This window comes from Cnephaeus nilssonii, assembly GCF_951640355.1.
Source record: "Cnephaeus nilssonii genome assembly, chromosome: 9".
Taxonomy (NCBI): domain Eukaryota; kingdom Metazoa; phylum Chordata; class Mammalia; order Chiroptera; family Vespertilionidae; genus Cnephaeus; species Cnephaeus nilssonii.
In genome coordinates this window covers 4,795,428-4,815,899 of record NC_137080.1, presented here as the reverse complement: position 1 = coordinate 4,815,899, position 20,472 = coordinate 4,795,428, and the positions used below count along the sequence as shown (strand labels likewise).

The 20,472-nt window shown below is 58.7% G+C and overlaps 1 protein-coding gene across 5 annotated transcripts in view; it reads left to right on the top strand.

Annotated features, from left to right (window-relative positions):
- Positions 1-6,852: 6,852 nt before the first annotated feature.
- SYNJ2 (synaptojanin 2) overlaps positions 6,853-20,472 on the top strand; it is a 77,911-nt gene continuing 64,291 nt past the window's right edge. For all 5 annotated transcript variants that reach the window (XM_079780397.1, XM_079780396.1, XM_079780398.1 and 2 more), the window contains exon 1: positions 6,853-7,049. In XM_079780397.1, coding sequence (XP_079636523.1) covers positions 6,929-7,049 — 121 coding nt within the window. In that variant the 5' untranslated portion in view covers positions 6,853-6,928. The remainder of the gene's footprint in view (positions 7,050-20,472) is intronic.

Below are 20,472 nucleotides of genomic sequence, written 5' to 3'. Positions count from 1 at the left end.
GCATTCCTCAAACTTCACTTTAATTTTCCAGCGTGTTCCCGTGGTCACTGAGCAGACATTACCACTTTTACCATCATGTGCTTCTCATTGCCCCTGGGCCCACCGATGGACCATGCTTCCCCGTCTCGGTAAAAACAGGCATCATCATGCGACCTGCTTTAGCCAAAGAAAGTAGTTGGGAGCAAAGCGTGCACTTCTACAGTGACAGCTGAGTAAGAGGTGACGTAAAGAGGCTCAGCTACCCAGCCCCTGTGGCTCAGTGGTTGAGCATCTTACCTATGAGCCCGGAGGTCACAGTTTGATTCAGGGCACATGCCTGGGTTTGGGCCTCAATCCCCAGTAGGGGGTGTGCGAGAGGCAGCCAATCGATGATTCTCTCTCATCACTGATGTTTCTATCTCTCCCTCTCTCTTCCTCTCTGAAATCAATCCTATATAATAAAAGGGTAATATGCAAATTGACCCTCATGGCTGAATGATGCGTTATGATGCACACTGGCCACCAGGGGGCAGATGCTCAACGCAGAAGCTGCGCCCTGGTGGTCAGTGCACTCCCACAGGGGGAGCTCTGCTCAGCCACAAGCCAGGCTGGTGGCTGCGAGCACAGCAGTGGTGGCGGGAGCCTCTCCCGCCTCCTCAGCAGTGCTATGGCCTAAGCCGTCAGTTGTACATCCCCCGAGGGCTCCCGGACTGCAAGGGAGTGCAGGTCGGGCTGAGGGACCACCCTCCAGTGCACGAATTTTCGTGCACTGGGCCTCTAGTTAAAAAATAAGTTAAACTGTATGTAGTGAACTCTGTTGGGTAGTGGTAATTCTCGTGCATTACTGCACCTGTGTAAATTGGTTAAACTAAACTTAAACCAGAAAAAAGAGGCTCAGCTGAGAACATTGAGCCAACACACAGGAGAGAGGGGCCTGGAGAGCTGCTGGCGCCACAGCCAACTTCCCGAGAAGAGAGACTCTGCCACGTGGAGCCCGGCCTGAGCCGCAGCGGCCTGTCCCCAGGGCTGTGGTCCCCCCGTTGCTGAACCAGAGTGTGCGTTCACCGGGCCCAAACCGGTGGGTCTGAGCATACGCTGCCTCCGTGAAGCAGGAGCATTGGGCAATGTGCCCTTTGGAAAACTGTCAACCCACAGAGGAAGCAAAACACAACAAATATTTACCAAGGCGAGCCGCTTTTGTGAGCGTGAGTTCTGTGGACGTGTTTAATCCCTTCCAGATGGGCCACGCCATTGCAGTCAGGAGGGCCCGCTCTCCCCTCGCCACACATCCTCGCAGAAGGGAAAGCCAGTGAGCACAAGTGGGGTGCTCCGTGATGGCCCACCCCGTGAGGGGGGCATCCGTGCTTCACCCCTCCTTTGGCAGCTGTTAGCTGTGCATGTCCTCGTGCCTTGGGACATGTGTTTGCCGTTAAGATCGAATTCCCAGCCCCTCCTCAGGGGGATCCTGTCCTCAGCTGCTTCTAACTCGCCTCTAAAATAGGAATTCTTGGCCAGGGTCCATGCAGTACTGGCGTGTGTGTGTGTCAGTGAGTCACATGCGACTTCAGGCCAATGATTCATGTGTGCATTTTACAATTTCTCTGGGGAAAAGGTATCTTCCACCCGACTCTTAAAGGCATGGGTGACTCAGTGGAGGGTCACTCTAAGGGTGTGTTTCCTCACCCACCCAGACCGTCATCTCTCACTCCATCAGCCGCATCCTGTTCTTTTTCTTGTCATTGCTTCTCTTTTGAGCCCCTGACCACAGGGATGTCCTGAAAGGGGCGGGGGGGGGGGGGGGGGGGGGCGGGTAATTTCACAAGTGGGTGCGAAGTCGGTCTCCAGTCCTCAGAGGTTCCAGCTGATGGCCCAGGTCCGCTGTCTGGACAAGACCCAGAGCTTTAATCTGTGTGGTCATTGCCACCAGCACCTGGGGTTCTTCATGCTCAGAACAGCTGAGGTAAGGACAGGCCCAAGAGCTACGCTCTCCCTCCGCCCAAAGGAGGGAGGGAGGGAGGGGGGTGGGGGGAGGGGCTGGGCCTTGAGGAGAAAGGAATGTCCTTCTAAAAGATGTGTTTCCCTTCAGAGCTGACGGCCCTGTGGCTCCGTGGGAGTCTGGCGTGGGTGAGGGAGGTTCTGGAAAGAGTGGGCGAGTGATAGAATGGAGAGAGAGGGTAGAGAAAGTTGTGGGTACCCTCACCACTTCCTGAAGGGTCTTGGCACTGAGAGGCGGGGGAGGCTTATTTCGCTAACTATGAGCCAACCTTCCGGAGGTAGAGAGAGAAATCTGGCGGCAGAGTCAACACGATTGTCCACATCAGTGATGGGCAACCTTTTGAGCTTGGTGTGTCAAACTTCGCCAGAAAACTGAGCATAACTCGGGCAGTGTGTCACTGAGGAAAAAACATTATTTCGCAAATGTTTCATCCTCGGCATGCGGCCGCCTCAGCGGCCGCGTGTCATCAGAAATGGCTACTGACACGCGTGTCATAGGTTGGCCATCACTGGTCCACATAAACGTGTGCGGGCGCCGGGGTCTGCGGGGCGTGCTCGGCAGGAAGGAATTCAGCTTGGAAGCTGCTCTGTCACGGGACACTGCTGGCTCGAGGCGGCTGTCACGGGTTTGTAATGCATAAAACCCTTTCTCTTACAATACCCTTAAAAACACAAGTGCGGGTATTTCATAGCCCCAGCCGTCCGCACTGAGACAGACTCCTGCCGGGGCTGGAGGAAGCTGAGGGAGGGCTCAGCCATGGCCACGGCCGCAGCAGCCCCTATATTTTTGTTGGGCTCGCCAAACCCAGGCAGATGGTTTTTTAGTTATTGTCGTGACGTCTCACGTGGATTTAGTTCAGGTTTGAGGTTAAAACAGTCACACAGCTGGAGATGGGCAAGAATGCTGATGTTTTTGCAGCTGCCTCTCAGTCCGCCTCTTTCTTCCAGGCTCCTGTGGGCCAGCTCCTCCCGGCAGGCTTGTTGGCTTGTGTTGTGGCCTGGGAGGGGCGAGGGGCCTGGGGACCCGGGCAGAGAGGCACGTGTGAGGGTCACTGGGTCGCCAGGCTCTGAGCTTGCTGAGCACTCAGTGCGTGCCGTGCTGCAGCCGGAGCTGCCAGGCCACGGGGGTGGCGGAGGGGGTGATGGAGGGGGCGGCGGCGGGGGCGGTAGAGGGGGTGGAGTGGGTGGCGGTGGTTTCACTGGGGTCGGGCTCTGGCGCAGTTCTGAGAGGTCACAGCCCTGCAGGCTCTGCTGCTTCAGGTGCGTCGTGAGAAAGTAAAGTGAGCCTGTCCATCCCCAGTGACATCAACCTGAGGCCTTAAGTCCAGACGCGCGCGCGCGTGTAGCTAGATCAGTGCCTCCTGTTCCTTTTTCACCAAAGTAATAACTTAATAAAATGAGCTTCTAAACAGCGGTCCTGTGAAGGCTGCCACCCCGTCCCCTGTGACGGCCAGGAGAGCCGCAGCTTCCCGGAGCCGGCCCAGGACAGCCCCTGATGGCCCGGAGGCTCAGCTGTCCCTGAATGAGTGACGCTGGAGAGCAGAAAGGAACTCGCCTGCTCCCCCCCCTTCCTCCCCCCGCAGCAGGTGAATGCCCGCTCCCTGTGCAGGGCAGCGTTTCCGGGCTCCAGGCCGCCTGCAGGGAGAACACAGACCCCCACCTCATGGCGCCTCGGGCAGCGTCCGCCACGGCAGCTGCGTCCTCCTCCCGCCGCCAGGGCCTCGAGCAGCGTCCTGAGCCCAGGCTGCGAATGGAAGGCAGCGGCATGGGCATGTGTCGTCGGCACGGCATTCGCCCCGAGTCTGCCTCAGAGGCTCCGAGCAGGTGTCCTCGTCCCTTCACTCAGCAAGGACTCGCCGAAGGCAGGCGCTGGTGCCCGGCAGTAACACAGGGACGTGGCCCGGCTCCCGGAGCCCGGGGGACAGGGGGACAGGGGGACAGTGTGACCGCTCACACCACGCCTGCCGCTGCGGCCGGTGCCATCCGTGCCCGCGATGCCCTTAATTCCCACCGCTTCTCCGTGGGGGAGATGAAGGGTCCCAGGCACCAAGAAGTCACGCCAGTTGCTCAAGGTCGCCCGAGGTAAAGGGCAGACCAGGTTCCCGTCGTACATCCCCGTCCTGCGTGGCTCTGTCTGGGTGAGGGGACCGGGAGAAGCACAGATGTCCAAGGGCTGGAAGAGGGAAGAGAACAGGGAAACGTGGTGAGGGGAGCGGGCCTGGAACTCAGGGAGGGGGGAGGGGGGCGGGGGGGGGGTACCTCGCCCCAGTGCCATCAGAAGCTGAGGCGCTGGTGACCGGTGAGCACTCAGCATGCATGCCTCGGGGCAAGGAGAGGAGGCAGGAGGCGGGTAGCAGAGTCCAGTGACAGGTGGTCACAGTGGTCAAGGGGAGAGATGGGCCGGGGAGGTTTACCTGTGTTTGGTGTGGGATTGGTAGCTCAATTGATGGACACCCCAGCTTGCTCCTAACACCCCTAAACAGTGCCAGGGCGCCCCACCATCTTGCAGAGGGGCTTCACTTAAATTCACGATCTCTGAGAAGGGCCCAGTGAGAGGTGATGTGGGTGGAGGGAGGGTCCCCTCTCTCGGGTGGGAGACACTAGAGCACATGTGTACCCTAGGAGGGAGGGGGAGACGGGTGTTGGGGGACAGCGGGGATGAGGGGAGGAACAAAGTCCTTGGGGAGGGAGGGCGGGCAGGGTCCCAGCACCTGGGGAGGGGAGCAGACGCCCGGAGACCGGGTGACGGGAGAAGAGGGCCCCCCTCCTCAGGGAAGGGGGGCCAGGCAGACTGCGGGGTGGGTGCGTGCCGGAGGAGAGGGCTGGAACACCTGTCTCAGAGAGAAGAGCCGGACTCCGCACTGTCCGGGAGTCACGGGCAGGTAAGCTCGAGGTTCAAAGTCACGGGCTTCTTAGCACCCGGCTGTGGCCCTGAAAGTCCTTTTTCCGCTGAAAAAATCAGGACTTCTTGGAGAAACGATTCATTCCAGGCTGAGGAGCAGAACATGTGCAAGACGAGCCTGCTGCCGCCGTACCAGCAGGCACGGAGCCGGGCAGACCACTGGGGTCGCGTTGCGTGGGAACACGGAGCATCGGCAAGGCCCATGGTCGGCAAACTGCGGCTCGCGAGCCACATGCGGCTCTTTGGCCCCTTGAGTGCGGCTCTTCCACAAAATACCACGGCCTGGGCGAGTCTATGTTGAAGAAGTGACGTTAGAAGAAGTTTAAGTTGAAAAAATTTGGCTCTCAAAAGAAATTTCCATCGTTGTGCTGTTGGTATTTGGCTCTGTTGACTAACGAGTTTGCCGACCACTGGGCCAGGCGAAAGCCGCCCTGGACGGGGACACAGCAGGTGTGCTTCCACTGGAATAGGCGCTCACAGGGCGAGTCAAACACTAGCTGACTGGTCACCGTGGGAGGGTGTCAGTGAACCGATTCACTGAGTCCGAAACAGCCCCTTGTTTGAACACGAGTAAATAAAGGAAAAGAGCCCTACCCCACAGGTTTTGTTTGTTGCTCTTAGTAGGTGGGGGTTTTCTGTTAACAGAGTTTGAGTTCCCAGGGAAGGAGGAGTGACAGAACAGGTGGAGCTGTGGGCAGCACTGATGACCAGGGGCTGCTACATGACGAGGGGGACGCCCGAGGCACACACACCTCAGGGACACGCTCAACAAATCCCGTGGCGGAGGCGTGCTGGCCGGCAACTTGGTTTTCCAACAAGCAGATGGCCGGGGGAACAGAAACGGAGGGAAGCCGTCTATGAAGAGGGGTTGACTGTGTGAGTCACAAACGGTGTGAAGCACCTTATGACAGTTATGAGACAATCGGAAATGGGAGCACTCACTGAATATCTGGCGATATTAAATAATTATTGTTTAGCTGCTATTCAATCAGGAATAATGGCACCGGTGTGCAGGGCTCCGCAGTCGCCTGACTCAGCTTCTGGGTCATCCTGGCTCGGCCCAGTCCTCAGTGGGCCGGCGCGGTTAGGGCTGGAGTCTGCAGGTGAGCCAAACGCTCACTGTCCCCTCTGCCCTGAAGTGTGTGTGTGTGTATGTGGGGGGGGGGGGGGGGGGCTATGGTTAACAGAGTGGGGGCAGGTTGGCAAGTGGGAGGGGAAGAGCCCTCCTCCAGCACCTCAGGTGCGCCTGCCCCAGCTTTCAGCCCTAAACTCCCCTGACACCCCCCCCCACCTCTCCAAACCCCCGCGCCCACCCTGTAAGGGCGTGGGGTGGGTGGGCAGGTCCTGGGAGGTGCGGAAAGCAGGCGGGGAAGTCAAGGTCGCATATGGGCAGGTCTAGAGACAGAGACTCAGTCTCTCCAAGACCGCACACCCGTGACCTCCATGGGAAGCGGGTACAGGGCAGCTTGTCCAACAGTGTCCGCTCAGCGCGCACCCTCCGCTCGGCCTGGCCAGGCAGGTGCTGAGGAGCCGCTTTCCCGCGGGGCACCGGGGGCGAGCGGGCTGCAGGGACGCCCCAGGGTCGCGCCCAAGCGGCCGAGAGAGGGAGGCGCGGGCCGGGGCTCCAGCCGCAGCGGCCGGGCTGCCCATAAAAGGCCGCGGGAACCATGTCCGCTCCTCCGGCCGCTCGGCGCCAGGAATGTGCGGAATCTCCCTCCGGCCGCCCCCGCGGGGCCTCCCCTCCCCTGGCCGATCGCCCCATCCAGCCCGGGGCCGGGGCCGACGCCGGGCCTCCCCTCCCCGGGGCCGATCGCCCCATCCAGCCCGGGGCCGGGGCCGACGCCGGGCCTCCCGGTGGGGGGAGCGCTGCGCCCAGCGGGTCCGGAGGCGGAGGCGGCCGCGCCCCTCACCTGCCCGGGCGGCCGGCGGGCGGGGACGGGGCGGGACGGGGCGGCGGGCGGAGCCTGCGGGGCGGGAGCTCCGCGCCAGTGAAACTCCCGCAAGTGGCGGCGCGGCGCGTGGCGGCCCCGGGCGGGCGGCGGCGGCGGCGCCATGGCCCTGAGCAAGGGGCTGCGGCTGCTCGGGCGGCCGGAGGCGGGGGGCAGCGTCCTGCTGGAGGCGCGCGGCCGCGGGGACGGCCTGCTCTTCGAAGCCGGCACGGTGGCCACGCTCGGTGAGTGCCCGCGGGGCCGGGGCCGGGGCCGGGGCCGGGCGCGCCCCTCTCTCCCGTCCGGGTGGGGCGCCCGGCACCCGGGGCGCCGCCCTGCGGAGACTTGGAGACCCGGCGCCTCCTCCCCCGGTGACCCGCCCGGAGGCAGCGGGTTTGAATGGAGGGACTGGGACGGGGACGCCGGACAGTGCTGGCCGGGCCGTGCGCGGCGGGGTCGGTCCTCGGAAAGCCGCCCCGGCCTTGGCTGCCCCGCGCGCCGGGCTCGGTGCGGCTCCGGGGATCCGCGGGGCCGTGTGCCCGGCGCTCGCTCTTGGGCGCTCGCTGGTGAGACCCTTTGGCTTGTGTTCCAGCTTCACTCCCGGGGGCCAAACCCCCATAACAGACGGAGCAGCCCCGGGGCCACCTCTGGGTGAGTCCCTGGGCCAGTAGGGTGGGCTCCGACCCCTGGGGCCCCTCTGAATGAGTCCCCCTGTCCCTCCCCAACCCGCTCCGCTCCTGGAGGCGCAGCCCCGTGGCTGCTCCGAGGGCACCAGGCCCCCTCCTGCCGGGTCTTCCTCTGGCCCCGCCGAGGGCACCTTGGCCCCAGGTAAATACTCGGCGGAGGCGTCAGGGCTGCAAAGCCCAGAACTCGGAGGCAGGCCCTCTTCCTGCACCACCTTCCATGGTGGTGTTTCAGAGTCAGAGCCGAGCCCGTGTGTTTTATAGAGGGCTCCAGGAAGTCCTTAGCCTGGCATTGTGCCAAGGACTTTAGAGACCATCTCCTCTCTGAACAAAAGAGCTGTTATTATCCCCCTGTTACAGATGGGTAAACTGAGGACTGAAGAGGCTAAGAAGCTTGCTTGCCCGAGTGACACGTCTGTCTGTACCTGACTCCTGGGTGGCTCTTCCGGAATCACGGGCCCCTGGTCCCTTGCTTTGTGGGAGGCCTAGGGAGCACCAAAGAGGGAGAACAGGTAGGCCTGTTCGACTTTGAACTTGAAAGCTGGAGACTAGGCTCCCAGCTGGTGTCCAGCTGTTCCACCTTCCCTGGTTCGTGGCCGAGCAGGATGGCCACTGGTCCCTCAGGTGGCCGATGGCCGGTGCACTCGCTTCCATGACACTTTATAAAGTCTCTGGTCTTTTCTCCACATTTGTGGGCGTTGGTGCTTCCGTTAGGACCCACGCCTTGGAAGCACTGTCTCTTCTAGTCCCGCCTCCCCAGTGATTTTATCAGCATCTAGTTATGGGCTTGTTTTCCGTCGCTCCGTTTCTGAAATGGTGTCTCCAGTTTTGTCAGAACCATGCATGTGCAGCGAATCGTGGATCAAACTATTACCAGGTTACTCCAATTTGTGCTCGGTCCTGAAAAGTCCAAGTTTGGTCATTGGCTAAGGTCTTGTGAGAAAACCACAGAAATTTCCATTCCATTTTAGATGTCCACTTCATACTGCATTTATCAGAGCCGAGAGATTAATTTCATGGTACATCTGTTGCTTCATCAAAGAGATTAAAACGCCCTGTGGTCGAATGACACCACTAAGCTAGAGTCAGACACATTTGAGTTCCTTTGAAGCCCCTCGGGGAAAATAGACTTTATTTTTTCAAAAGTGAAGATTTAAAAATGATGAATGAAAATGATGTGCGCCGAAACCGGTTTGGCTCCGTGGATAGAGCGTCGGCCTTCGGACTGAAAGGTCCCAGGTTCGATTCCAGTCAAAGGCATGTACATTGGTTGCGGGCACATCCCCGGTAGGGGGTGTGCAAGAGGCAGCTGGTCGATGTTTCTCTCTCATCGATGTTTCTAGCTCTCTATCCCTCTCCCTTCCTCTCTGTAAAAAAATCAATAAAATATATATATTTTTAAAAAGAAGATCAAACAAAAAAACAAAAAAAAGAAGAAAGTAATGTGCGTACTTCCCATGTGGAAATTAAATTGGGGCTAACATATGTGTACAGGGTGTCCCCCCAAAATGTATATACACTTTAACAGCCAGTAGCTCAATTTTGAAAATGAAATGCATTTTAATAAACACTGCCTTTATAATTAATTATCCAAAGTGTGTGTCTACGCTTTGGGGGGACACCGTGTGCATTACGTTGGTGAGTACAGTACAGTGGGTTCTAGAACCAAGAGTGGGATGAAGGGAATGGCACGCCCCCGACTCAGGTGCCGCCCACATTTGTCCCTTAACCTGGCATTCGTGTTTCCGCAGACCTTGGGCGGAATACTTAATTTTTAAAGTCTGTTTTTCTTAAATTAAGTAGAACTGTTTTTAAAAAAGCAGCATGGTGTCCGGCTGGTGTGGCTCAGGGGTTGAGCGTCAACCTATGAACCAGGAGGTCACGTGCCCGGGTTGTGGGCTCGATCCCCCAGTAGGAGGTGTGCAGGAGGCAGCTGGCCAATGATTCTCTCTCATCATTGATGTTTCTCTCTCTCTCTCCCTCTCCCTTCCTCTCTCTAAAGTCAATAAAAACGTATTTAAAGTTTTGGTTTTTTTTTAAATAAATAAGTGCAGTGTGGCATTTGGAGGTATTGCTGGTCCTGAGGACTGAGAGCCTCCGTTGCTCAAAAGTTGTCGTCTCAGATCCTAAACATGCCCCGAGCAGCCAGAATGGCTCTGAACTAGAAACTTCTACCTGTGTTCCAAAGGCCTGGCTTGTTGGCTCTCCTTTCCCTGACAAGGTGAAGAATGCCTTCATTTGTTTCCCAGAAGGCTGCAGTGTCTGCTTGTGTGCTTGTGTGCGGGGCAGCACACCGGGCAGCCGGCAGCGCTGGCGGCGGGACCCTGACCACCACCCTTCCCATGAGGTCCAGGGCTCGGGCAGCTTCCTTTTTCACTCCAGCTGTGGTTCCCTGTGATGGGTCTGTCCCGAGGGCATGCGAGGCCAGGGGGACTTGAGTGGGGGGCTTATTCCTATGTGGGTAGTGGTTCTCCCTGGCCACGGGGTGGCCCTGGCTCAGCTCTGGCCGATGACGCTGCTGCTGCTGCTTTCATGGGGAGCAGCAGGCGGGCTGGCGGGGGGGAGGGGGGGGGGACCAGTAAGCACAGCTCTTCTAAGCACACCGAACCCCAAAAGGACCCTAACTTGGGAGGCCTCTCCGTGGAAGGGGCTCACGGCTGCTCCGTGTTTTCAGGCAGAGCTTGGAGACAGCGGCTGCTTGAATTGGGCTGTGAGTTTAGGAAAAACTAATAATGACCCTTGGATGGTGGATCGCTGGGCCCAGTCCTTCTGTTCCAACATGTCCGCAGGGGGCTGGCCGGCCGCAGGGGGCTGCCCAAGGAACGCCCCAGTTCCTGCTTCTACAGGAATTCCCTGGAGACTCTGTCTGCAGTGTGGGTCCCTGGGAACGGGAATTCCAGGGGCAGAAAAGCCCAACGTCTCGGCTCCCCTTTCCAAGGTGTTTGTCAAGTTTCCTTGGTGGCCTGGTTGGCGAAAGGGACGTCTCAGATGCAGCGGAAGCCGTAGTGTGGAGAACTCCCCGTGGCCCACAGAATTAGGGCACAGACGGTTTCTTGTTGGCCCATGGGACAGAGCGTACTTGCTGTCCTTGCCTCTGTCTCTAGACTCGGTGTGGACCAGGCGAAGGGAAATGTGCCTGCTGTTCACGGATTCCGTCCACCTCAGGGCCAGCCCCAAGGCTCCAAAGTTCAGGGTTCTCCAAACAGCCCCCGGAGGGCGGGAGGGTGGTCTGTCCCCCAGCGCCCCTGCTTTTGCCCCTGCGTTTGCGCCAGCCCAGCCCCACCCCGGCTTGCTGCGGAGAGGCAGAGGGGTGGAGGGTGGGAAGGGGGCTTGGGAGACTTCATTGATTAGTGAGTGTTGTCCCTAAATCACCTTGAGCTCCTGGGGGAGAAGTTTCTATGTGAACACGGCCGGGTTCTCCCGGCTGCCGTGCGGTGGAGAGCGTCCCGCTGTGTTTACCCGGGGAGGTGGCCCCGGGGCCAGGCGGGCTTCCTCGGAGCTGTCGCCTCGCTCCCTTCCCCGGCTCTGGGGCCGGGTTTATTTGGTAAGTGCCTGGAAGTTCGGCCTGCCAAAGGGCACCTGAGCGGACCACGCGAGTGGCCGTTCCCTCGTGTCTCGGTAAAGAGAAGCGCGGGCGGGCCGGCGGGCTGCGGGCTCCGGCCGGGACAGCTCAGCCACCGCGGCCTGGTGGGCCGGCTCCAGGTCCTTCCTGGTTGTAGGTTCGTTCACCGTCATGTTTACAGAAATGCCAGCCGGGTTCGTGTGGCTTGTGGCTGTGGTTTTGGTAACTCACTGGGAGGAATGTGATTTCACATCTCGCCGGGCTCCTTGTTGGTGCTTTCACCTTTCGTTGTGAAAATTGAAAAATATGCACGGAAGTGGAAGGAAAAACTAATTTTGTGTGCCTGCCACTCCGCCTTGATAATTATCAGTGTATTTCGAATCTGTGTCACCCATGCCCGTCCTTTTTATGAACAGTGAGTCTTCTAAAATTCAGTTGGTTCAACGCCAAGCGAGAATTTGGCTTGGCTCCCCCACCCCAGCTTGCATTCATGCGCGTCAGTTCAGATGGACGGGACAGGTCTCCGGCTGACCAACAGCGGAAGTGGTGGTGCGGATCGATCCTGAGATTTTGGCCAGGACACATTTTGAAAAGCAAAGTGGTCACGTGAGAAGAGTAAACTACCGCCTAGAAGACTGCAGTCCTGGGGAGGACCTGGCTGGGCTCGGGGGCGCCGTGTGCTGCTAGGCTGCGGGGGAGGGTCCCACCCTGCACTCTCACCGGGTGAGGAGTGGGCTGAGGGCCATGCCCACCGTGTTTGTGCGCCCCCGTCTGGACCACACTGCAGGTTCGCAGGACCCTGGAGCCTCCTGACACGGTGCCCCCTGCTGCAGGCTGCTCAGGTCTCTGCCCAGGGCCCCGGCAGACTGCACAGTGGGGCCGTCCACGCTGGGCCCCGGGGAGGGGGTGTGGCGAGGGTCCCGGGTCTGGGAGGAACCGGGGTGTCCTCAGGAGTGTGCACAAGGCCCCTAGCAGGGTGGTATGCAGCCGGACAGCGGAGATCGGTGGAGATGCTGGGGGGCGCTGGGACGCTCCCCCACCGGCCGCACTCTGGACCCCGCCCTCCCGTTCTCCATGGGGTATCTCCTCAAACTAAGAGGATGGAACGTATTTTGTTTAATAGTTTGTTAGCTTGATTTCAGACTTAAACATAGTTTGGTCTGTGGGTACAGGGCTCCATTGTGAAGACGGTCAGGCAGGTGCGTGTGGGACTGGTGTCATCGCAGGCCTCCTGGACCTGGGGGACAGGTTCTGGGTGCGTGTGCTGGGCGCCCTGTTTGCTTGTCCGGGGGGCTGGGTGGGGGCTGCCAAGTGGGTGGACTTACTGCGCTTTGCACCTGAGGTGGCCCTGGGCCCCCCTGTGGGCCTGTGCTGGGCTGGCACCTTAGCAAAGCACCCCAGCTGGAAGGTGGTGCCTTTGGCCAGGTCTGGGGGGGCGGGGCGGGGCGGGGGGGGGGGAGGGCAGCAGGCAGTGCTGCTGGCGTGGGAAGCTGGCGGGTTGCCATTTGCTTGTAGACAGCTTCCTGGTTCAGAAAAGACTCGGGGTGGGAGGAGCCACTCTGAGCACAGTCGCAGGGCGGGGTGGGGGGGGGCAGGGCAGCTCCTCCCGTGGCCCAGTTCCTGGCAGCAGCTCCAAAATACAAATTTGAGACTTAAATTTCAGGCAGTTTCCTGAGGATGTGGGACTCTCCCAGAGAGGACTCAGTACTGTCTTGGGAGCTGGTACCTGGTTCTAGTCTGGCCTCTGTGCCACTTCTGGCCGCCTCCTTCCCCGAGGCTGGGCCTGCCCGAGCCGGAGCCGCCCTCCCCCTGGGGCTCCCGGAACCCGGGCCGCCTGAGGCCAAGCCCAAGCTCGGCTCTGACTCCTCCTGTGTGTTATCAGTGAGGCCCTGCACTGCCTGGGGTCGGGGCCTCCTGCTGCTGGACAAACCGGGTGATAAGAAATGCAAAGGGACTTTCCCTGTCTTTTACTGGTAAAGCAGCGTGAGGTCTCCATGTGGGACTGAGGAGTGGGTGGGGAGGGTGGGGTGTTCGCACAGGACTGATGGTCCAGCCGCCTGCCAAGGTCCAGAGTTAAGGTGAGCATCTCTGTGGGACGCTGCCTTTCTTTCTTTTTTTAAAAAATACTTTTATTGATTCAGAGAGGAAGGGAGGAGAGAGCAACAGAAACATCAATGATGAGATAGAATCCGTGATCGGCTGCCTCCTGCACACGCTCCACTGGGGACCGAGCCTGCAACCCAGGCATGTGCCCTGACCGGGAATAGAACTGTGACCTCCTGGTTCATAGGTCGATGCTCAACCACTGAGCCACACCGGCTGGGCAGCCGCTGCCTTTCTGTTGTCACTTGCGTTGACTTATTCCTGATCGGTGCCAGTGATCTCTGCTAAGAAGAAGCAGACCCCGTCCCTCCTCAGGCCTGACCCACATGGAGTGATACCACCAAGCCCTCTTCGCCTGTTTGTCCCCCACCTCTCGGCATCGGAGAGGGGCCTGAACCCTGGCTCTGGCTCCTCCGGCTTGTCTGTGCTGGGGGAATTGAATGAACCCCTCCAGAACTCAGAATCCTAACGTGACAACAAATGAATGAAACCCGTATTGCCTTTCTACTCTTGAGATTCCTTGTGTCTTAACAAAAAAAAAGCTTAAACACTAAGCATAAGCAAATAAGAAACACCATACTCCACACACCTAGTTAAAATTATAAGGATTTAGAAGTACAAATTGGCAGTTACAAAATAGTAAAGGGGTGTAAAGTGCAGTGAGTGAAATTGTAATAACTGTGTATGGTGTCAGACGGGTATTAGACTTATCAGGCGATCACTTCGTAAGTTACATAAACATCTAATCCCTACGTTGTACACCTGAAACTAATATAATGCACATCAACTGTTATTGAAAAATAAAAAATTATTAAAATAAAAAGTCTCACAGACGCGCACACACACACCCACAACTACCCAGAAATTTGAATCTTAGGAGAAATGATCTAGCAACGTAAAATCCAAGATGGCTCAGCTCTGAGTCTGAACTTACCTTAGGAAACCGATGCTATGCATTTTTAATCGGACACTTATGAATTAATTAAAATGCATGAGAATCCTTGTCCTTCATTCTGCTCCTTACCTATAATCAGCAACAACAACAAAAAAAGTTAAAAAGCCAAAACAACGTAAGTTTGAATTAGGGACACAAAGTATGGATTTATTAAGATAGCATACACCGTGCCAGCTCGGTAGTTGCTTTAGCTGGTTCTTATTCCTATGCATTGCCATCCTTCAGCTGCCTTTCATCCTGCTGCGTGACTTTTGTGTAATAGGTCGGCGTGGCGTGGGGGTTTGCGCGTCTGGGCACGTGCGGTCTTTTCTTGTCTGTTGAGCCGACTGGCTGCACGGACTGAGCTTCCGCATGCCCCTCGCCCGTGGCTGATAAACAGTCCACGTTAGAAAGCTCCTTCCGCGGAGGAGGACACGGTTCTCCGCGGCTCCTGCTGCCGAGTCAGCAAAACGGCGCTCAGGCGTGGCCCGGCCGGCTCCCGGCAGCGAGGGGTGAGCCGAGTGCTGTCACGCGTGCCCAGCCCGCAGAACAGTGTCCCGGCCGGTTCAGCAGTGGGTTTCTTGTTATTTACGGTAAATGGTGCGGAGAACGGAAGGAATATTGGAAGCCGGCTGGCCATAACGTGCCGCCGGCCCAGGCCTGAGCCAGGCCCTCGGAACAAGATCATCTGCGTCGTATCTGCTTGTCTTGTCACCGAGACCACCGGGAGGGTGTGGCCCCTGGACCAGGATCGGGGGTGGGGGGGTGGCGGGCAGAAGGGGGGTCAGACACATCTTCATGGGTAGCATGGGAGGGCCAGCGATGGAGCTGCAGGAATGGAATTCCACGTGGAAGTCTTGTCTCGTGAGTGGACAAGTAGAATCTAGTTCTCACTTTCAATGGCTGCTTGCCTCTTTCTCCAGCCAGACTGCAAAACCGTTTTGGGGAGAGGACTGAGAGATTTCATCTGGTCGTGTAAGTTGATTTTGATCAGAACTCTGTCATCTGTCTGTTTAAGATTTGCTATTTTTTGGCAGGGGAAGAGGTATCATTTTCATTAGGATGATAAACATATTGACGGTGCCAGAGACCCCAGGGAGCCTGTGATGGGGACGGAGGGGGAAGGCTTAGGCCTCAGTGTCAGTTCGGGGCGGGGGGGGGGGGTCCTCCAGCTGTGGTGTGTGTGTGTGTGTGTGTGTGCGTGCGTGCGTGCGTGCGTGCGTGTGAATTCCCCTTCACGCCCCCCCCCCAGACACTTTTCCCAATTCTCCCTGTGGCTGGAGGCTGCCCCAGAGAAGGCCTGGTGAAGGCTTTTATCTGACTTGCATGGAAGTAACATGTTTAATTCAGCCCAGAGCTGTGCTTGTGCCCCTACAGCACGGGTGCCAATGACACGGGACCGCATACAAGAGGTGGGAGTCACAGGGGAATCCCGTGGCCTGCAGAGGCTCCCTCCGCGGGGTGTGGGGGTCTCACGTCCGCAGCACCCCCTCTAGGTTCAGTCTGCTGTTGGGAAAATGAGGTTGCTGAGCGCTTATTCGGGTTTTGCCTTAGGAGAGAACACTCCCAGAGGAGAAGCTGAGGAGCGGCCTGTGAGGGGGGGCTGTCGAGGACGGTGTGTGCCCTCAGGGTGCTCCCCCCTTCCTGCTGGGCCTCCAGGGGATCCCCTGTGGCTCTGTCTCCCCCTCCTGAACGCCCTCAGGTCTTGGGGCGCAGATGATAAGGTGTATGCATAGACAGTTCGGGAGATACCCTGAAGTAGCCGTGCGTGCAGTGACGTCACGCCTGGCATTTGTCTGTCAGTACTCCGGGAGACAGACACACACACACACACACACACACACACACACACACACACACACACACACACGGGCACAGCCGCCGGGAGAAGAGGTGAGCGAGGCTGGGAAACGTTGACAGCCGTGGGAGCGGCTGAGAGGCCCTCGTCCGTTAGGCTCAGGCAGGCAGGAAGCTGGCTGCTCTCCCAGCACCATCCGTAGCGCCCCCAGACGGCGTCATCAGCCCATTGGAGTGTGTGATGGGAAACAGGTTCCACGCCCAGGGACGGCAGTTTCTGGGAATAAACACAGTAAAAAAACCTACGGCCTCACAGAAGAAAGATACAAACTTCAGTGAAGCACCACATTTTGGGGATGGGAACATCAACAATGTACACATATTAGTTCTCCAATTAATCTAAAAATGCAAATGAAATTCCCATTAAAGCTTCATGGGCTGATTTTAAGGTATGTCTGGGACTCTCCCCCCCACCCCACCCCCCGCCACTATAATGCATTCTTATCGCAATCCCCCCATTTTGGTTAATGGCAGCCCCCATGGGCGGGGCAGGTGCTCAGGACAAGGACCTGTGAGTCCTCCTGGACCCCTGCCTCCCGCGGCCCATCCAGCCCACCTGCACGGCCGGACCGCTCTCCGCCAAATACATCTGAGTCCGCCACTCGCCCAGCGCTGCCCTGCGGTGATCCCACCACTGCCCTCTCTGGGTACCCTCTGCTGGCCGCCACCTGGCAGGTGGCCAAATGCCACTCCTGGAGCATCCCCCGGAGGCCCGCACAGCGGCCTTGTCACGCACAGTGGCCTGGTCACACACGGTGGCCTGGTCACACACGGTGGCCTGGTCACACACGGTGGCCTGGTCACGCACAGTGGCCTCGTCACACACGGTGGCCTGGTCATGCACAGTGGCCTCGTCACACACGGTGGCCTGATCACACACGGTGGCCTGGTCCGGCCTGCACAGCCTGCATCCGCTGCCTGCTCCTTCCCCAGCCTCGCCTCCACTACCTGGGCTCACTCCCCTTCACTGGGTGGGTCCTGCCTCAGCACCTCCCCTCCTGCTGTGTCCTCCGCCCCATGCTCTTCCCCAGACCCTGCCTGGCCGCCACCTCCTCATTCAGGCCTAACTCAGCGATTTCCCCAGCCACCCAGCAGGACCAGCCCATGGCCTCCATGCCCCAACCCTATCTGTCCCAGCATCTGTGTTCTTGTCACTTATCCCCGGGATGACCTTCTTCGTTGGCTTGCATCGTCTGTGGCTGAGAATGCAGGCTCCTCGCAGCAGGGTGCTGTGGGTTATGTGTGTCCCCAGGGCATGCTCAAGTCCTAACCCCTGGTAACTGAATGTGACTCTACTTAGAAATGGGGTCTTTGCAGACCTAACCAAGATGTAAATTAGGGTAAGGTCACACGGGAGCAGGTGGGCCCTTCATCCGCGGGACACAGGCTGGAGGAGGAGCCGGGGACCCGGGGCCGCCAGCGCTGTTTCCAGGTCCCTGAGCTGGTTACGTGGGTGCGCTCACTGTGGGAAGATTCATGGAGCCGTACACTTCGGATTTGCTCATTTCTTTCCATCGGTGTTATACTACAGTTACAAAAACATTTCTTAAACCGACCAGGCTTTCTTCTTATGTGTGACTTCTGAGCTTTGTGCTTTGCTTAGAAAGACTTTTCATACCATCAGACTGTGAAAGCGTCTCCGATGTTTTCTTCTAGTACTTTGAAAAGCTGGGTTTCTGTACACTTAACTCTTAAATACCTCTGGGATGTATTCCAATGCAGGACATAACGTAGGGCTCTTTCCCCTTCCCAAGGGGAATCTGGCATGGGTTTGACTCTCGGTGACACTGCTTAGGGCAGAAATGACCTGACCTGGCGAATCGCTTCTGCGGAGGAGGAGCCATAAAGGAATGATAAACGTTGACAGGGGCAGCTCCGTGCCTCCTCAGTGTGACAGCTGGCACCGGGCCGCCCCTGCTGAGCCCTGGAATCGCTCCCTTTGGGGTTTTGTAGGGGATATGGGGATCCGGTGCGCACGAGGCTTTAAGCTGGGGAGAAGCTAGTTACCAATGTGGTAATTCTGAAAGGAAAAGTGAACATGGCCACCCTGCTGCTCTGCCTCGCCCCTAATCGGGTGGACGGAGGATGCCGACTCTGTTCTCTCCTGTGGTGCAGGCGGCGAGGCCCTGGTGACAGACAGTGCGCTCTCTTCGTCACCTTCCCTCCTGGCCCACAGCCCACCCTCACACCTGTCCTGTCCCCTCAGGCTGACCCCTTTCCCAGGAGACGGCCGCCCGCAGGCCTCCAGACAAGCCCCGATTTGCCTGCCCTCCACGGGACACACCTGCTCAGTGCTGGGAACATGAGGGCAGGGCCCGGGCGTGAGGCCTGAACAACAGCTGTGGCAGGACCCGGCGTGGCGAGGACCCGGGCATCCTTCGCTGCTCCCTTCTGTCCTTGTCAGGCCCTCAGAACCCTGCCCAGATGGCTCTGCAGCCCACCAAGAACCGGTGTGGGCTCCAGACCTTCCCGCCATTCACTCCCTCCATCCTCTCTGTCCCCGTATCTGGATCCATGGCATCGCTCCTTCTCTGCAGTCTGTCAACCCCAACCCCCACCTCCTTCCCTCCTTCCCGATGGGATGGGGCCGTCCACGCTGCTGTCTCCCTTCCTCTCCTCCTGTTCTCCCCTGATGCAGGGCCAGCCAGGCCCCTGAAGCCCTCCATCAGCACCCCAGAGACCTCCGCCTGGGCCTTGTCATCCCAGCAGCATCACCCAGGTGATCCCCCTCCTTCCTGAGGCGACGGGTCTCCTGGTCCTGTCCCCGTCTCCTGGGCCCTAGAGCCGCCCCCCCCGCCCCCCCCAGCACACAGTGGGGTGAAGGAGTTGAGGTGTGAAAGGGGTGATTTCCCCCTTCCCGCCGGCTCTCTCCCTGCGTCTCATGTAGCACAGAGGAGTATATAGCTCACACTACACGGCTTCTGAAGGGCCGTGCGTGTGCATGTGTGTGCGTGTGCGCGCGTGCAGAGCACACGCATGGAAATGGGGCATCTGTGGGAGGCAGGACGCACTGCGGTGAGGGTGTAGCAGAGCTGGGCGGGCCCTCAGGTGGAGGGATACCTGCTGAGGAGGAAGAGAGGGCAAGTGCCCAGAACTGGTTGGGCTGGTCCCTTGGTGAAGAAACTGGAAAGGAGCTGGCACGGAGCCTCCAGCGGGGCCTGGACCTAATTTGTTAGTCAGAGGAAGCCAACCGGAGGGCTGGCTGTAGGAGGAAGCACCACACCCAGCCTGGTCCCGGAGGATCCCGGGGGCAGGGGAGGGACTGAGGCCCGGGAGCGGGAGCGAGATCTGGGCCAGGCCAGGAGCCATTGCCCAGGAGGACCGACCTCTCTCTCCCTCTCTGAAATCAGTAAAAAAAATCAATAAAATAAATAAAACAGAGCACGTGCCCGTTTGTAGACAGACGGGACTCTCTGTGGGAGGCCCACGGCCACCCGGCCCTCCTGGCACGGCGCGTCCTCCGGGGTAAGGACTGCTGATCAGGGTGTGAGTCCTGAGCCTGGTCTGCCCGAAGCATATTCATCTCGTATCAGCAAATTAACCCCTGCATTCCCGCCTTTTATTTTATTATATTTTATTGATTTTTTACAGAGAGGAAGGGAGAGGGAATAGAGAGCTAGAAACATCGATGAAAGAGAAACATCGATCAGCTGCCTCCTGCACACCCCCCACTGGGGATGTGCCTGCAACCAATGTACATGCCCTTGACCGGAATCGAACCTGGGACCCCTCATTCCGCAGGCCGACGCTCTATCCACTGAGCCAAACCGGTTTCGGCTGGATTCCCGCCTTTTAAAGAAAACTCAGCTGTAAAGTCTCATGTCCAGCTCTGCACTCCAGCCCCCGTGTCCGAGGAGCCAGCCATTTCCTTCGGCCGAGTAACCTCAGCCCCTGCCGACCTCGACCTCCACGCAGGGTGGGCTGAGGGCCTGCCCCGCCCCTGCCCCTGCCCCTGCCCCGCAGATGTTTTTCCAGCTGTGGCCACAGCAGAGGAAGGATCGGCCTCTGTTTTCTCTGGCTCTGAGCACAGCTTGGCGGGCAGCCGTACATTTGCTCAGGTCATGCTGTTTTGAGGACCCCTCCCCCTGGCTCTCCTGTGGGGGCTGGACATTTGGGTGGGGGAGGGGTGGGGAGGGCAGGGAAGTTTCTAGCGCCGGCGTGCCGGCCTGGTGGCTTTGCCTGGCTCTCCAGCTTCGGCTTCAGACGGATGTTTTGGTTTGCACTGCGCTTAGCAACGCTCCGCAGCCTCTGGGCCGGGAGAGCCACTGTCCCTCGGAAGCTGCCGCAGCTCCGAACCGATAACGGGAGGAGCCGCCTGAGCCGAGCTCGGCGCACACGCGAAGGAGGCAGCGACCTTGATCTGGATGGCTCCAGCCTCCGGAGGCCCTGAAACACGAGAGGACGGTTTAGCGTTCCGCACAGGAATGCAGCCGCAGACGCACCCCGTCTTGGGCTGTCCGCGTTGTTAACTGACCTCCTTGTTTTTCTGACTGTGGGCTGGGCTCTGCTGGAGTTTCCTTACGGCATGT